The 19369-nt window shown below is 47.4% G+C and overlaps 1 protein-coding gene across 1 annotated transcript in view; it reads right to left on the reverse strand.

Annotated features, from left to right (window-relative positions):
* Positions 1-4969: 4969 nt before the first annotated feature.
* LOC147113748 (polyadenylate-binding protein-interacting protein 2-like) overlaps positions 4970-19369 on the reverse strand; it is a 96894-nt gene continuing 82494 nt past the window's right edge. Inside the window, exon 4 of the mRNA XM_085995058.1 lies at positions 4970-5207. Coding sequence (XP_085851184.1) covers positions 5151-5207 — 57 coding nt within the window. The 3' untranslated portion in view covers positions 4970-5150. The remainder of the gene's footprint in view (positions 5208-19369) is intronic.

A 19369-nucleotide genomic window follows, 5' to 3' on the forward strand; every position in this document is an offset into this window, starting at 1 on the left:
TGAGGCAGTGTCACCGTGTAACACCGACCGTGAGACAGTGTCACCGTGTAACACCGACCGTGAGACAGTGTCACCGTGCAACACCGACCGTGAGACAGTGTCACCGTGTAACACCGACCGTGAGACAGTGTCACCGTGTAACACCAACCGTGAGACAGTGTCACCGTGTAACAGCGACTGTGAGACAGTGTCACCATGTAACACAAACCGTGAGACAGTGTCACTGTGTAACACCGACCGTGAGGCAGTGTCACCATGTAACAGCAACCGTGAGACAGTCTTCACAAAGGAGGACACAAATAAACTCCCAGAGATGTCGGGGAACATAGGGTCTAATGAGAGGGAGGAACTGAATGAAATCAGTATTTGTAGGGAAATGGTGTTAAGGAAATTGACGGGATTGAAGGCCGATAAATCCCCAGGACCTGATAATCTTCATCCTAGGGTATCACAGAATCTCAGAAACCCCACAGTGCAGATAGAGGCCATTTCGGCCCATCAAGCCTGCACCGACACATATCCCACCCGATCCCTGTAACCCCTACACCAACACATATCCCACCCTATTCCTGTAACCCCACGTATTTAACCCCCCTAACACTAAGGGTCAATTTATCATAGCCAATCAACCTAACCCGCACATCTTTGGACTGTGGGAGGAAACCGGAGCACCCGGAGAAAACCCACGCAAGCACGGGGAGAATGTGCAAACTCCACACAGACAGTCGCCTGAGGTCGGATTCGAACTCTGGTCTCTGGCGCTGTGAGGCAACAGTGCTAACCACTATGCCACCGTGCACTTAAGGAAGTGGCCCTAGAAATAGATGATGCATTGCTGGTCATCTTCCAAAATTCGATGGAATCTGGAACAGTTCCCATGGATTGGTGGGTAGCTAATGTTACCCCACTATTCAAAAAAGGTGGTAGGGAGAAAACGGGGAATTATAGACCGGTAAGCCTGACATCGGTAGTGGGGAAAATGCTAGAGTCCATTATAAAAGATGTAATAGCAGAGCACTTGGAAAACTGTGACAGGATCGGACAAAGTCAACATGGATTTACAAAAGGTAAATCGTGCTTGACTAATCTACTGGAATTTTTTGAGGATGTAACTGGTAGAATAGATAAAGGAGAACCAGTGGATGTGGTGTATTTGGACTTTCAGAAGGCTTTCGATAAGGTCCCGCATAAGAGTGTAAAGTTAAAGCACAAGGGATTGGGGGCAAGGTACTGACTTGGATAGAGAACTGGTTGGCAGACAGGAAGCAAAGAGTTGGAATAAACGGGTCTTTTTCCGAGTGGCAGGCAGAGAGTGGTGAACCTGTGGAATTCTCTGCCACAGAGGGCGGTGGAGGCCAGTTCATTACGTATATTCAAGAAAGAGTTGGATGTATTTCTTAAGGCTAAAGGGATCAAGGGATATGGGGAGAAGGCAGGGACAGGGTACTGAATTTGGATGATCAGCCATGATCTCATTGAATGGCGGAGCAGGCTCGAAGGGACGAATGGCCTACTCCTGCTCCTATCTTCTATGTTTCTATGTGACTAGTGGGGTACCGCAGCTATTCACAATATATAGACGAGGGAACTAGATGCAACATCTCCAAGTTTGCAGACGACAGAGCTGGGTGGGCGTGTGTGCTGTGAGGAGGATGCCGAGAAACTCCAGTATGATTTGGACAGGTTGGGTGATTGGGCAGATGCAGTATAATGTGGATAAATGCGAGGTTATCCACTTTGGTGGCAAAAACAGGAAGGCAGATTATTATCTGAATGGCAATAGATTGGGAGAAGGGGAAGTGCAATGAGATGTGGGTGTCCTTGTGCACCAGTCGCTGAAGGTAAACATGCAGGTGCAGCAGGTGGTTAAGAAGGCAAATGGTATGTTGGCCTTCGTAACGAGAGGATTCGAGTACAGGAGCAAGGATGTCCTGCTGCAGTTGTACAGGGCCTTGGTGAGACCGCACCTTGAGTATTGTGTGCAGTTTTGGTCACCTTATCTGAGGAAGGATGTTCTTGCCATGGAGGGAGTGCAGCGAAGATTCACCAGGCTGATACCTGGGATGGCAGGAATGACGTATGAGGAGAGATTGGGTCGATTGGGCTTATACTCGCTGGAGTTTAGAAGAATGAGAGGGGGTCTCATCGAAACTTATAAAATTCTAACAGGACTAGACAGACTAGATGCAGGAAGGATGTTCCCAATGGTGGGGGAGTCCAGAACCAGGGGTCACAGTCTAAAGATAAGAGGTAAGCCATTTAGGACAGAGATGAGGAGGAATTTCTTCACCCAGAGAGTGGTGAACTTGTGGAATTCTCTGCCACAGAAGGCAGTTGACGCCAATTCATTAAATATATTCAAGAAGGAGTTAGATATATTTCTTAAGGCTAAAGGGATCAAGGGGTATGGAGAGAAAGCAGGGACAGGGTACTGAATTTGGATGATCAGCCATGATCTCATTGAATGGTGGAGCAGGCTCGAGGGGCCGAATGGCCTACTCCTGCTCCTATCTTCTACGTTTCTATGTGTCACCGTGTAAGAGCGACTGTGAGTCAGTGTCACCGTGTAATAGCGACCGTGAGACAGTGTCACTGTGTAACAGCGACCGTGAGACAGCGTCACCGTGTAACAGCGACCGTGAGACAGTGTCACCGTGTAACAGCGACCGTGAGACAGTGTCACCGTGTAACACCGACCGTGAGACAGTGTTACCGTCTAACAGCGACTGTGAGTCAGTGTCACCATGTAACAGCGACCGTGACAGTGTCACCGTGTAACAGCGACCGAGACAGTGTAACTATGTAACAGCGACCGTGAGACAGTGTCACCGTGTAACAGCGACCGTGAGACAGTGTCACCGTGTAACAGCGACCGTGAGACAGTGTCACCGTGTAACAGCTACCGTGAGACAGTGTCACCATATAACAGCGAGCGTGACAGTGTCACCGTGTAACAGCGACCGTGAGTCAGTGTCACTGTGTAATACCGACCGTGAGACAGTGTCACCGTGTGACAGCGTCACCATGTAACAGCGACCGTGAGACAGTGTCACCGTGTAACAGCGACCGTGAGACAGTGTCACCGTGTAACAGCGACCGTGAGAGTGTCACCGTGTAACAGCTACCGTGAGACAGTGTCACCATATAACAGCGACCGTGAGACAGTGTCACCGTGTAACAGCTACCGTGAGACAGTGTCACCATATAACAGCGAGCGTGACAGTGTCACCGTGTAACAGCTACCGTGAGACAGTGTCACCGTGTAACAGCTACCGTGAGACAGTGTCACCATATAACAGCGACCGTGAGACAGTGTCACCGTGTAACAGCGACCGTGAGACAGTGTCACCGTGTAACAGCTACCGTGAGACAGTGTCACCATATAACAGCGAGCGTGACAGTGTCACCGTGTAACAGCGACCGTGAGTCAGTGTCACTGTGTAATACCGACCGTGAGACAGTGTCACCGTGTGACAGCGTCACCATGTAACAGCGACCGTGAGACAGTGTCATCGTGTAACAGCGACCGTGAGACAGTGTCACCGTGTAACAGCGACCGTGAGAGTGTCACCGTGTAACAGCTACCGTGAGACAGTGTCACCATATAACAGCGACCGTGAGACAGTGTCACCGTGTAACAGCTACCGTGAGACAGTGTCACCATATAACAGCGAGCGTGACAGTGTCACCGTGTAACAGCTACCGTGAGACAGTGTCACCGTATAACAGCTACCGTGAGACAGTGTCACCATATAACAGCGACCGTGAGACAGTGTCACCATATAACAGCGACCGTGAGACAGTGTCACCGTGTAACAGCTACCGTGAGACAGTGTCACCGTGTAACAGCGACTGTGAGTCAGTGTCACCGTGTAACAGTGACTGTGAGTCAGTGTCACCGTGTAACAGCGACTGTGAGTCAGTGTCACTGTGTAACACCGACCGCTAGACAGTGTCACCGTGTAACAGCGACTGTGAGTCAGTGTCACTGTGTAACACCGACCGCTAGACAGTGTCACCGTGTAACAGCGACTGTGAGTCAGTGTCACTGTGTAACACCGACCGCTAGACAGTGTCACCGTGTAACAGCGACTGTGAGTCAGTGTCACTGTTTAACATTAATTATTGGACTGACCTCAGTTCCATTGGGACAGCTGGAGTCGCCTGATCAATTAAAGAGACTTACAATTGATTTGAGCCTTATTGCCTCCAAGACTACCCACAGCAAGGAAGGGTTGGTCAATTTTCCTCCCTATGCCCAGAGGCAACTTCCCCAACTCCACACAAACCAGGGGTAAAATCTCGAGCATGAATTTTACTTGTAGAAACCCTGTAAATCATGTCAACAGGCAAATGAGGACTGAAAAGATCACCAGTGCCTTATTAGCTTGAATTATGAGTACTAGCACCTCCTCCCAATAACGGAGGAGAGGGTTTATGAAAAACCTCAAGAACTCCCTATGTCAGAACCCTTGTTGATACAGGCCCTGGGCACCTGTTACAGGGCCTCAGTGTGTAGATCAAAGTCTGGTCACACGTACTGCCCAGTCAGTTACAATACACTGGAATACTTCCCACATTCGATCACTTCCCAAGTCTCAAGCTATCAATACACACAAGTGTTGACACTGGGGATTTGTGCTCCAAGATTCCATGGAAATGTGTCGATGAAAAGTTTGAACAGCCCCTGGAGGGCGCTAAGGTGACCAAAACAGAGTTCAAAACAAGTCGCAAGAACAAAGCCAGGTGCTGGGCTGAGAATGAGTGAGTGGAGACAGAGACGGCAAGCTCAGGTTCCCACTCAGCCACAGGCAGACATCCAAGCCCATTTATTTGGCAACATGCAGCCGGAAGTGGCAATCCATTAGGCAGCGTTGGGGCCGGTTCCCCGGTCCGTGCTGGCTGCTCCTCCCCCTCCGTGGCACTTTTAAGGGTCCGTTTTTTTTTTCAGTCAACGACTAGAAGCAAGTTATTTAATAATAACAGTCTCGGTACATTTATTTAGCATGCAACACTAAGTGAAAACTTTGGCAATGCACGAGTGTAACACAGTGATAGAGAAGGGAGCTTCTACTACTGGTTCCTCTAATACTGGCTTCACAGTGTGGAGATTGTGCTACATCCACCAACACACGCCTCCATAATCAGCTTCAGTACTTCATCCCAGGAACAAACTCCTTCGCATTGGGATTCAAGTTGCTCTTGGTCTAGAAAAGAAGATAGCAGATTGCAAGTCAATCACTTTTGCTCAGAGAATAGGCTGCAATACACAATCAGCAGTTTGAGATCCATGCACTTTGATATTTCATGATCATTCTAGGAACAGGAGAAGGCCATTCAGCCCCTTGAGCCTGCTCCGCCATTCGATTAGATCATGGCTGATCTGTATCTTACCTCCATCTACCCACCTTTGCTCCACATCACTCGATACCCTTACCCAACAAAAATATTCTGGACTTCTGAGTGCCAACAGTTATATTCACAATCAAAACTAGTGCAGTGTCAGTATCCAACCTCCTTGTACATGTGGATACGTAATTGTTTGATCGATAGACCCCAGAGGGTGGTGCTAAAGGGATTGTCATCTGGGGTCCCACAGGGGGCTGTTTTGGGACTTCTTTTATCTAATATCTTCATAAATGATCCAGAGCTAGGTGTCACCAGCACAGTGGCTAAATTTGCAGATGATATAAAGCTAATGAAGGTGGAAGACTCCATAGCTGAACAGGATAAGCTGCAGGAGGATTTGAATATACTGGGGAATTGGGCAGACAGGTGGCAGATGAAATTCAATGTAGAGAAATGCAAAGTGCTTCACATGGGGACAAAAAAATCCAGGAAGGGACCATTGCTTAAATGGAAAGAAAGTGATGTGCATGGAAAATGAGAGAGATCTGGGGGTCCTAACGGACAATAAATTGAAGCGATCACAAAAATGCTCGGTGGCAGTGAGTAAAGAAAATCAGAGGTTGGAATGTATTAAAAGGTCAACATTGAGCTGAAATAGTGAGGTAACCCTGACACGTTATAAAACATTGGTGGAACGCACTTAGAATACTGTGTACAGGTCTGGTCACCAAGAACAAAAAGGATATTGCAGCAATTGAAAAGATAGATAAGAGACCAACCAGAATGATTGAGGGGATAGAGGGATTGGGGATTATGTAAATTGGACATGTTCTCACTGGAAACGAGAAGGTGAAGAGGTGATGTGATTGCTGTTTTTCGGATTCTAAAAGGACCAGAGAAAAGACCTATGTGGTCATCTACATGATGTCTGGTACGAACATAGCTTAAAAAATTACAAGTTAGGTACCATGATTCAGACTTGCTGCTGTTGTAGGAAAAATGATTCCTCGGAAACTAGACTTTGAGTAAGAGAGACAACTTTATTAAATGACAGGGCTCTGGGAGAAGCGTCTGCAACCACGCGGTCTGCAATCGGGGGATTGTAGTACGTGCCGAGCTTATATACAATTCCAAGAAGTTGGTTTTAGATCATTTACATTCATCCAATCAATTCCTCCCACAGTCCAAAGATGTGCGAGTTAGGTTAATTGGCTATGATAAATTGACCCTTAGTGTTAGGGGGATTAAATACATGGGGTTACGGGGATAGGGTGGGATATGTGTTGGTGTAGGGGTTACGGGGATCGGGTGGGATATGTGTCGGTGCAGGCTCGATGGGCCGAAATGGCCTCTATCTGCACTGTGGGGTTTCTGTGATTCTGTGAATGTTGACCGTGAAAAGCTGTTTCACCGTGTCCAGGACAGTAGAACCAGAGGACACAGTCTTGTCCTATTACCATCTCCTTTTGCCTTGCACCATCATCCCTTTTGTCTCTTAATCTCTCCTGCCTTCCATCCCATCACAGACCTTCCCTTTTGTTCTTTCCTCCCCTCTCCCCTTTCCCTGCCCCTGCATTTGCTTAAAAACCTGCTCCATCTCCAGCTTTTTCCAGCTCTGACGAAGGGTCATCGACCTGAAACGTTAACTCTGTTTCTCTCTCCACAGGTGCTGCCTGGCCTGCTGAGTATTTCCAGCATTTTCTGTTTTTATTTCAGATTTCCAGCATCTGCAGTGTTTTGCTTTTGGACACAGTCTGTGCTTGAAGGGGGTAAATTCAAAAAGAGCAAGCGGTCAATTGATGGAACCCCCCCCCCCCCCCCCCCCCACAAGGAGACGGTGGAAGCAGTTACCATTGATGCATTCAAATGCAAATTAGATAGATTTCTTTCAGAAAATAACATTTTGGGGTACAGTGTATGAGTAATTTGAGACATGACGTGTGGTGAGTAACATGCTCGGGAGGAACAGGTGAACAGGCTGTGGTTCCCAAAGCTCTCCACCACGATGCTTTCCCTCACCTCATGCCTGGGTTTGTTCTAGACTGAGTAAAAGGGACTGGTTGTTATGATTAGTCAACTCCATTATCATTGTATCATGTGACTACAAGGATTGTAGAAGAGGAACTAGATGGACCGTGCTCAAAGAGAGACACAGAGACTGAGATAGAGAGACACAGAGACTGAAGGAGAGACACAGAGAGAGACAGAGACCGAGAGAGACAGAGAGAGAGAGACACACAGAGACTGAGAGAGACAGAGACTGAGTGAGAGACAGAGGCTGAGAGAGAGACTGAGAGAGACACACAGAGACCGAGAGAGAGAGACACACACACACAGAGGCCGAGAGAGACAGGCAGAGAGAGAGAGAGACAGAGACCGAGAGACACAGAGACCGAGAAAGAGACAGAGAGACTGAGAGACACAGAGACTGAGCGACACAGAGACTGAGAGACACAGAGACTGAGAGACACAGAGACCAAGAAAGAGAGAGACAGCGAGAGAGAGAGACGGAGAGAGACACAGAGACCGAGAAAGAGACAGAGAGAGAGAGACAGAGACTGAGAGAGAGACAGAGACTGAGTGAGAGACAGAGGCTGAGAGAGAGACTGAGAGAGACACACAGAGACCGAGAGAGAGAGACACACAGAGACTGAGAGAGAGAGACAGAGACTGAATGAGAGAGAGAGAGAGACAGAGGCTGAGAGAGAGACTGAGAGAGACGCACACACAGAGGCCGAGAGAGACAGGCAGAGAGAGAGACAGAGACCGAGAAAGAGACACAGAGACTGAGAGACACAGAGACTGAGAGAGAGAGAGACACAGAGACCAAGAAAGAGAGAGACAGCGAGAGAGAGAGACGGAGAGACACAGAGACCGAGAAAGAGACAGAGAGAGAGAGAGAAACAGAGACTGAGAGAGAGACAGAGACTGAGCGAGAGACAGAGACTGAGAGAGCGACAGAGACCGAGATTGGCGTTTGGCTCAAAATTTTTAAATCAGTAATTGAACCAATTGCACTCTATGGCAGTGAGGTGTGGGGTCCGCTAAAAGAACAAGAATTTGCAAAATGGGACAAACACCCAATTGAGATCCTACATGCAGAATTCTGTAAAAGTATCCTCCGGACTCAGAGGAAAACCGCAAACAATGCATGCAGGGCAGAACTAGGCCAATATCCACTACTAATTAATATCCAAAAAAGAGCCATCAAATTTTGGAAACACCTAAAAATGAGCAACCCCCACTGCTATCATTACGAAGCCCTGAAATGCCAAGAGATGATCATAGAGAAGAGTCCTCTCAGTCAACTAGTCCTGGGACTCAGTGAAGTAACTACTAACACTACTAATAATAATCAGCCCCAGGACAGTGACATCCTAGCACAGAGAATTCGACCCAACACAATTGTCACTAAACAAAAGGAAAAATACCTGTCATATTGGGCAGAAACAACAAAAACCCAAAACAAACTCGATTGCTATTTGGCCCTAAACAGACAATACACCATGGCTGAATACCTGACCACGGTAAAAGATAGCAAACTGAGAAAAGCCTTGACAATGTACAGATTTAGTGAGCATAGCCTGGCCATCGAAAAAGGCAGACAGGACAGGATATGCTCTCACTGCAGTCAGGGAGTGGTGGAGACAGAGATGCATTTCTTCACAGCTTGTGGAAACTATCAGGACATAAGGGGAACTTCTACCCAAAATTCACAAAAATATGCCCTGAATTCAAAAATTTGAATGACCACCAAAAACTCCCATATCTATTAGGGGAACAGAGAAATTGCGTAACTTTAGCGGCAAACTATGTTACAGCTTGCCATAAGCAGAGGGACAACCATTAAATCTAAGAAAAGATTATATGCATATTATATGTGTGTATATTTATGTATTGATGTGCCTTCAATAACCACAAAACTAGAAGTTATAGACTTTAACAAGTTGGCTTTTAATCACTAAGATCAGAGCTAACATCTCAACACACCGACTGGCTCGCAGGAATGAGTCATACAGATCCTGGGATCTTTAAGTAAGAGAAGTCAGGGGCGGAGCCAAGAGCCAAGACCTGGAACCTTCCAGGTTAGTCAGGAAAGAGGAAGTGAAACTATACACCGTGTGGGGGAGGGTAATATACATGAGTGCAAAACGAATACAGGCAAGACAAACAGATGTCATTACATTCACCCCTTCTTTAGAGTTAGTCCATCGGGGTGATGTTTCTTAAAAGTTGGTATAAGTGAGTCTGTCAGGAGGTTTTGCGGTTCTCAGTGATCGGCGCAAAGCCGGTTGGGGTGCCTCTAGGGGAGTGGATTCTGGTTCCTCCACTGTCGGGGCCTCCGCAGTGTCTTCCAGGTTATCTGCAGTGTCCTCCAGGTTAAAGTTGGGTATTGATACCTCTGGGCGTCCTGTCTCTTTTTGGTGTAGGTCTTCCTCGGGTAGTCTCTCATCGTTCTCTCCGCTCCCCGAGGGAGCGAGGTCTTTTATGGAAACAGTGTCCTCTCGCCCGTCAGAGTATTCGATATAGGCGTACTGAGGGTTTGCATGGAGGAGCTGTACCTTTTCCACAAGGGGGTCCGTTTTATGGCCTCTCACGTGCTTCCGCAATAGTACTGTCCCCGGAGACGTCAGCCACGCGGGTAGAGAAATGCCCGAGGTGGATTTCCGGGGGAAAACGAACATCTTTTCGTGAGGGGTAGCGTTAGTGGCTGTACATAACAGAGACCTTATGGAGTGGAGCACGTCTGGGAGGACTTCCTGCCAGCGGGAGGTCGGAAGGCCTTTTGACTTTAAGGCTAACGTGACAGCCTTCCAAACAGTAGCATTCTCCCTTTCCTCTTGCCCATTACCCCGGGGGTTGTAGCTAGTGGTTCTGCTAGTGGCTATCCCCTTTGAGAGCAAGAACTGGCGCAGTTCGTCACTCATAAATGACGTCCCCCTATCGCTGTGTATGTAGTTCGGCATGCCAAACATGCAGAATAGATTACAGAGACACTTGATGACCGTGGCACTGGTCATGTCTGGGCAGGGAATGGCGAAGGGGAAGCGGGAATATTCATCGATGATATTGAGGAAGAATATGTTACGGTCGGCAGAGGGAAGGGGTCCCTTGAAGTCCAGACTTAGGCGCTCGAATGGCCGTGTGGCTTTGATAAGGTGTGCACGGTCAGGCCTGTAGAAACGAGGCTTGCATTCCGCACAGATGCGGCAGGCTCTGGTCATTGCCCTGACCTCCTAGATGGAGTGGGGCAGATTGCGGGACTTTATAAAATGTTATAGTTGGGTGACAGAGGTCGTTGTGGAGACCCTGTAATTTGTCCGTATGAATGCTGGCACACATTCCCCGCGATAGGGCGTCTGGGGGTTCATTAAGGGCTCCCGGCCTGTACATAATATCATAGTCGAACGTGGATAGTTCGATCCTCCACCTGAGTATTTTGTCATTCTTGATTTTCCCCCTTTGTTTGTTATTAAACATGAAAGCCACCGACCGCTGGTCGGTGAGCAGGGTGAAACATTTGCCGGCTAGGTAGTGTCTCCAGTGCCGCACTGCCTCCACTATAGCCTGTGCCTCCTTCTCGACAGAAGAGTGCCTGATTTCAGGTCCCTGAAGGGTTCGGGAGAAGAAGGCCACAGGTCTCCCAGCCTGATTGAGGGTCGCAGCTAAGGCAAAGTCTGACGCATCGCTTTCGACTTGAAAGGGAATGCTTTCGTCCACTGCACACAGTGCAGCCCTTTCAATGTCCTGTTTGATACTGGTGAAAACCTCCCGAGCTTCAGCTGATAGTGGGAAGGACGTCGATTTAATGAGGGGTCGGGCCTTATCAGAGTAATTGGGCACCCATTGGGCATAATACGAAAAAAATCCCAGGCACCTTTTTAAAGCTTTGGGATTGTGTGGCAGGGGCAGTTCCTTTCGGGGGCGTAATCGGTCAGGGTCCGGTCCAATTACCCCATCTTCCACCACACAGCCGAGGATACAGAGACGGGTTGTGTTGAAGACACATTTGTCTTCGTTGTAGGTTAGATTCAGCTTTAGGGCAGTTTTTAAAAATCTCGCAAGATTTAGATCGTGGTCTTGCTGGTTGTGCCCGCAGATAGTGACATTGTCCAGATAGGGGTAGGTAGCTTGTAGTTTATTCTCGTCAACCATGCGGTCCATCTCACATTGGAAGACCGAGACCCCATTTGTTACCCCGAAGGGCACTCTGAGAAAATGGTAGAGGCGTCCGTTCGCCTCAAAGGCGGTGTATGGGCGGTGCTCCGTTCTAATGGGGAGCTGGTGATACGCGGATTTGAGGTCGATAGTCGAGAAGACTCGGTATTGCGCAATCTGGTTGACCATTTCTGATATGCGGGGTAAAGGGTAGGCGTCCAGCTGGGTATAAATATTAACAGTCTGGCTGTAGTCAATTACCATCCGTTTCTTTTCGCTATTTTTAACTATGACTACTTGGGCACGCCACGGACTGGTACTGCATTCAATAATGCCTTCCCAGAAATCACAGAAGTCACAGAAACCCCACAGTGCAGATAGAGGCCATTTCGGCCCATCGAGCCTGCACCGACACATATCCCACTCTATCCCCGTAACCCCACGTATTTAATGCCCCTGACACTAAGGGTCAATTTATCACAGCCAATCAACCTAACCTGCACATCTTTGGACTGTGGGAGGAAACCGGAGCACCCGGAGGAAACCCACGCAAACACGGGGAGAATGTGCAAACTCCACACAGACAGTCGCCCGAGGCCGGATTCGAACCCGGGTCCCTGGCGCTGTGAGGCAACAGTGCTAACCACTATGCCACCGTGCTGCCCACAGGAGTCTGTCCACTTCCGCCTTGATTTCCAGACTGTACCGTCTACTTTTGGTCGCTATGGGCCTACAGTTCGGAGCGAGATTAGCGAATAAAGAGGGCGGACTGATTTTTAAGGTTGATAGGCCACAGACTGTGAGTGGCGGCTGGGACCCGCCATATGCTAGCATGACACTTTCGTGGTGGCACTGGAAGTCCAGGCCCAAGATTACATTAACACAGAGTTCTGGCATCACGAGGAGTTTAAAATCCTTGTAGTCCGTGCCTTTTACAGTCAGTGTTACCACACAGTAGCCCAAAATGTCCGAAGTGTGGGGCTTAGCAGCCATAGCAATTCTGCTCCGTGTAGGGGTTACTGTTAATGAGTGCTGCCGTACCAGGCTAGGGTGGATAAAACTCTCGGTACTCCCACAGTCAATTAAACATTTCATTAGATTCCCGTTTACCTGTATGTCCATCATGGATTTTGTCAACGGGTGTGGCCTGGATTGATCCACCGTGATCGAAGCCACTGTTGGGCCCTGGGCAGCCGTTGAGTCGGGAAAAGATGGCGGATCCCAAGATGGCGGCCCGCACGAGGCGGTGACGGAGTTGGAAATCGGATTCCCCCTGCAGACTTTGCTAAAATGCCCCTTTTTCTTACATTTGAAGCATGTAGCGTCCTTCGCTGGGCATAGTTGTCTGGGGTGCTTGGCCTGGCCGCAGAAGTAGCATTTCGGGCCTCGAGACATTGCCGCTGTAGTAGGACTCCTGGGTGAACTTCTGTGTGGGGACTCCGGCGGTGTAGAGCTGGTCTGAGACCTGGATGGGGAAGATGGCTGATTCCAAGATGGCGGCCCGCTCGGCGCGCACGAGGCGGTGAGGGCCGCATGGCCGGAAGAATAAGAGTCAGAGTTTTTCTGGGCCACGTCCAGCGATCGCGCAGTGGCCACTGCCTTTTTTAAGTCCAGGACCTCCTTCTCCAGCAGTCTCTGCCGGATATAATTCGATTTGAGGCCCGTGATGAAGGAATCGCGGACCAATTCGTCAGAGTACACGTTGGCCGTCACGGCCTTGCAGTTACAGTCCCGGACCAAGTCCTTTAGGCCCTGTAAGAAATCGTCCATTGATTCCTCAGGTCGCTGCCTGCGTGTAGCCAGCAGATGTCTGGCGTACGCTTCGTTTACTGGCCTCTGGTATTGGGCCTTCAGGATAGTGATGGCCTCCGTGTAAGAGGTGGCGTCCCGGATGAACGAATAAATCCGATGATTAACGCGAGTAGTCAGTAGACTCAGTTTATCTACCTCGCTAGCGGATGAGGCCCTCGCGAAGAGTTCGAAGCATTTGAGCCAGTGTCCAAATTGATTTGATGCTTCAGCAGAATGTGGATCCAAGTCCAGACGCTCTGGTTTTAGGAGTCGATCCATCCTAGTATTCTTTAGTGATTAAAATTGATGTGCCTTCAATAACCACAAAACTAGAAGTTATAGACTTTAACAAGTTGGCTTTTAATCACTAAGATCAGAGCTAACATCTCAACACACCGACTGGCTCGCAGGATTGAGTCATACAGATCCTGGGATCTTTAAGTAAGAGAAGTCAGGGGCGGAGCCAAGAGCCAAGACCTGGAACCTTCCAGGTTAGTCAGGAAAGAGGAAGTGAAACTATACACCGTGTGGGGGAGGGTAATATACATGAGTGCAAAACGAATACAGGCAAGACAAACAGATTTCATTACATTAACTATGTTACAGCTTGCCATAAGCAGAGGGACAACCATTAAATCTAAGAAAAGATTATATGCATGTTATATGTGTGTATATTTATGTATACAGGGATATATATATCTGTCTATACACTATGTCTAGATCTGCGTTTACGTGTTCAATCATACATGTTTTTCTGTGCTTTGGCAACATAAGATGTACCTTGTCATGCCAATAAAGCAATTTGAATTGAATTGAGAGAGCGAGCGAGACATAGGGACTGTGAGAGAGAGAGAGAGACACACACAGAGAGAAAGAGAGAGAGAGAGAGACACACACACAGAGAGAGCGAGAGAGGGGGAGGGACACAGAGGCCAAGGGAAAGACAGACACACAGAGAGACCGAGAGAGACACAGAGGCCGAGAGAGAGAGACACACAGAGAGAGAGACACACAGGGGCCGAGAGATACAGAGAGACCGAGAGAGAGAGAGAGAGAGAGACGGAGACCGAGAGAGAAAGACACACAAAGACTGAGAGAGAGAGACAGAGAGAGAGAGGGAGACACAGAGAGAGAGAGAGAGAGAGAGAGAGAGAGAGAGAGAGAGAGACAGAGAGAGAGAGAGAGAGAGAGACACCGAGAGAGACACACAGAGACCGAGAGAGCCAGAGAGAGAGAGAGACTGCAGTAACAAAGGAATAAACTCCTTTTTAAGCGTGTGGGAGAGAGAGCGAGACAGGGAGAGCGAGACAGGGAGAGACACACACAGAGACAGAGAGACAGCGAGACAGCGCGAGCGAGAGACAGAGAGAGCGAGAGACAGAGAGAGCGAGAGACAGAGAGAGCCAGAAAGAGAGCCAGAAAGAGAGAGAGACACAGAGAGACCAAGAGAGAGAGACACCAAACAAAAAATGGGAAAATATTCGTTTGTTTCATTGACTTCAAGAAAGCCTTTGACTCTATCTGGCACGAAGGGCTCTATTATAAACTTCTTCAGTGTGGAATAGGGGGCAAAGTCTATGACCTTATTAAATCGATGTATCTGAAAAATAAATGCGGTGTCAAAATTGGAGACAAACGCACCGGTTTCTTCGCCCAGAAAAGAGGCGTCCGGCAGGGCTGCAATTTGAGCCCGACCCTGTTCAACATATACATAAATGAATTAGTAGACATGCTGGAGCAAAGCGAGTCACCGGGTCTCTGTCTCCTGGATGGAGAAGTGAAATCCCTGTTCTATGCGGACGACCTGGTTCTGCTGTCCCCCACAGAACAGGGATTACAGCAACAACTAGACCTACTCGACAAATACTGCCAAAATTGGGCCCTAACAGTAAATCTAAAGAAAACCAACATCATGATTTTTCAAAGAAGGCCCAGGTGTCAGGAAAACAAATGCCAGTTTACTCTCAGTGATACCATCCATAGGACACACTATGAGCTACACTTACCTTGGTCTAACCATTACAGCATCAGGGAGCTTCAGCATAGCAGTGAATGCACTAAAAGAAAAAGCCCGAAGAGCCCTATATGCAATAAAAAGAAAATTCTACAACATCCAAATCCCAATCAAAATCTGGCTCAAAATATTTGACAGCATAATCCTGCCCATTGCGCTGTACGGTAGTGAAGTATGGGGCCCGCTCAATCACCATAGCTACACTAAATGGGAAAAACACACAATAGAAGCCCTACATGCAGAATTTTGCCGAAGCATTCTTCGCACCCAAAGGAAAACACCAACAAATGCATGCAGAGCCGAACTAGGCAGATACCCACTGATAATAAACATCCAAAAACGAGCACTAAACTTCCTAAATCACCTCAAATCTAGCTCCCCAGACACCCTTCATTTTAAAGCCTTCCAGACCCAAGAGCTAAACCCAGAAAAGAGTCCCCTGAGTCAGCTGCTACTGAAACTAAGTACTCCTACTCAGCCGGACCCTGACCAGTCCCAGACCAACACTGCCGTCCAAACACCAATCCGAGTGAACCAAATCATTAAACAATGCAAAGAAACCTACCTGGAACATTGGAACAAAATAACCAAAAGCCAAAGCAGATTAGAATGTTACCGGGCCCTAAAAAGAGAATATAAACTGGCAGACTATCTCTCGACCATCAGAGACACAAAACAGAGACAGACCCTCACCAGGTACAGACTAAGCGACCACCAACTGGCAATTGAAAAAGGAAGATACAAGAAATCCTGGCAGCCTAGAGAGAATAGAATATGTGATCAATGTCTGGCCGGCGAGGTTGAGACAGAGATGCATTTCCTCCTAAAATGCAAAAAATTCAACACAACAAGAAACATATTATTTGACAAGCTCAGCCAAACAACCCCAGATTTCAAAGAATTGGATGACCTGTCAAAATTAAGATTAGTCCTGGGAGAAGGAGACAGACCATACCTTGGTGCCAAATATGTAACAACATGTCACAACCTGAGGACTGTTTAAAATTAATACTGAATGTACCCAACGATGTTCAACGACTGTTTAAATTAATATTGTTTAAACTAATATTGTATGTACCCAACGAAGGTCAAAATTGTTTGACACCTACAGAATGTTGGAAAACTGTACTTTTTGTTATGTAAACTTTGGCAATATGGTTCCCTGTAAACTTTCATGCCAATAAAGCATTTGAATTGAATTGAATTGAATTGACACAGAGAGAGAGACAGAGAGAGAGACACACAGAGGCCTAGAGAGAGAGAGACAGAGAATGACAAAGAGACAGAGAGACCGAGTGGGACCGAGAGGGACCGAGGGAGACAGAGAGAGAGAGAGAGAGAGAGAGAGAGACACAGAGAGAGAGAGAGAGAGAGAGAGACACAGAGGCAGAGAGAGCAAGACAGAGAGAGAGAGAAAGAGAGACACACACAGAGGCCGAGTGAGAGAGACAGGCTCAGAGAGAGCGACACAGAGAACGAGAGAGCGAGCGAGAGAGCGCGAGAGCGGGGGCGGGAGAGGGGGCGGGAGAGGGGGCGGGAGAGAGGGCGGGAGAGAGGGCGGGAGAGAGGGCGGGAGAGAGGGCGGGAGAGAGGGCGGGAGAGAGGGCGGGAGAGAGGGCGGGAGAGAGACAGACAGACCAAGAGAGAGTGAGAGAGAGACAGAGAGAGAGAGACACACAGAGAGAGAGAGAGAGAGAGAGAGAGAGAAAGAGAGAGAAAGAGAGAGACAGAGAGAGAGAGAGAAAGAAAGAGGGAGACAGAGAGAGAGAGACAGAAGTCAATCCAAATAGAAATCCCAATTGGCATTTGGCTCAAAATTTTAAAATCAGTAATTGAACCAATTGCACTCTATGGCAGTGAGGTGTGGGGTCCGCTAAAAGAACAAGAATTTGCAAAATGGGACAAACACCCAATTGAGATCCTACATGCAGAATTCTGTAAAAGTATCCTCCGGACTCAAAGGAAAACCGCAAACAATGCATGCAGGGCAGAACTAGGCCAATATCCACTACTAATTAATATCCAAAAAAGAGCCACCAAATTTTGGAAACACCTAAAAATGAGCAACCCCCACTGCTATCATTACGAAGCCCTGAAATGCCAGGAGAGGATCATAGAGAAGAGTCCTCTCAGTCAACTAGTCCTGGGACTCAGTGAAGTAACTACTAACACTACTAATAATAACCAGCTCCAGGACAGTGACATCATAGTACAGAGAATTCGACCCAACACAATTGTCACTAAACAAAAGGAAAAATATCTGACCTGTTGGACAGAAACAACAAAAACCCAAAACAAACTCGATTGCTATTTGGCCCTAAACAGACAATACACCATGGCTGAATACCTGACCACGGTAAAAGATAGCAAACTGAGAAAAACCATGACAATGTACAGACTTAGTGAGCATAGCCTGGCCATCGAAAAAGGCAGACCTGGCTGCCAAGAGAGGACAGGATATGCTCTCACTGCAGTCAGGGAGTGGTGGAGACAGAGGTGCACTTCCTCACAGCTTGTGGAAAATATCAGGACATCAGGGGGAATTTCTACCCGAAATTCATAAAAATATGCCCTGAATTCAAAAATGTAAATGACGACCAAAAGCTCCCATACCTATTAGGGGAACAGAGAAATTGCGTAACTTTAGCGGCAAACTATGTTACAGCTTGCCATAAGCAGAGGGACAACCATTAAACCTAAGAAAAGATTATATGCATATTATATGAGTGTATATTTATACACACAGGGATATATCTGTTTATACACTGTATGGATAGATCTGCGTTTATGTGTTCAACCATACATGTTTTTTCGGTGCTTTGGCAACATAAGGTGTACCTTGTCATCATGCCAATAAAGCAATTTGAATTCAATTGAATTGAATGGAGAGAGCGAGCGCGAGAGAGCGCGCGCGCGAGACCGAGCGCGAGAGAGAGTGAGAGAGACAGAGAGGGAGAGATCTGTCTAGATCTGCGTGTATGTGTTCAATCATGCATGTTTTTCTGTGCTTTGGCAACATAAGATGTATCTTGTCATCATGCCAATAAAGTAATTTGAATTGAATTGAATTGAGAGAGAGAGACAGACAGAGACCGAGACAGAGACCGAGTGAGCGAGAGAGTCAGAGAGAGAGAGAGAGACAGAGAGAGAGAGAGAGCGAGAGACAGAGAGAGAGAGAGACAGAGAGAGAGAGAGAGAGAGACAGAGAGAGAGAGAGAGAGACAGAGAGAGAGAGAGAGAGAGAGAGATAGAGAGATGGTGTAAACACGGCCATAGAGGATATAAATATGATCTTCCATGAGGCAGCTGTAAAAGCCGACCTCGTGAAACAGAAGAGGAAGCATCAAAAAAGACAAAATAAAAATATGAAATGGTTTGACCACGAATGCAAAAATGCCAGAAAAGACCTGAGAAAAATATCAAACCAAAAGCATCGGCAACCAAACAATCCGGACCTACGTACTAGATACAATGAAACCCTCAAAAGATATAAACACACCATTAGGAACAAAACACAAAACTATACCCACAAAATACTCGAAGAAATTGAAAACTCCACCAATCCAAAACAATTCTGGGAAATGTGGAATAACCTGAGTACAACACAATTGCAAGCATTACCAATCCAAGATGGCGACATCTGGAGAACACATTTTGAAAACCTCTACAAAGACATCCCAAAAAACAAAACAAACCCAAGTCAACATCAGGTCACAGAAAAACTCCACACATTAGAAGCAACAATTAAAGACAACCAAAACCCTCTAGACTCCCCAATCACATGGAAAGAACTGGCCACAAAAACAAAATCTCTCCACCTAAAGAAAGCCTGTGGCCCAGACAACATCAAAAATGAAATGCTAAAGTTCAGTAATATGGAGATGCAGGGTGCGATACTCAAACTATTCAACATCATATTACGCTCAGGCTGTTTTCCCGATATCTGGTGCCAAGGACTAATCTCCCCCATATATAAAAGTGGAAACAAATCAGACCCAAATAACTACCGCGGCATCTGTGTCAACAGTTGTCTAGGGAAGTTATTCTGCAGTATTC

The sequence above is a fragment of the Somniosus microcephalus genome, chromosome 8 (genome assembly GCF_052327205.1).
Source record: "Somniosus microcephalus isolate GS21.2 chromosome 8, FLI_Smic_1.0, whole genome shotgun sequence".
Taxonomy (NCBI): Eukaryota; Metazoa; Chordata; class Chondrichthyes; order Squaliformes; family Somniosidae; genus Somniosus; species Somniosus microcephalus.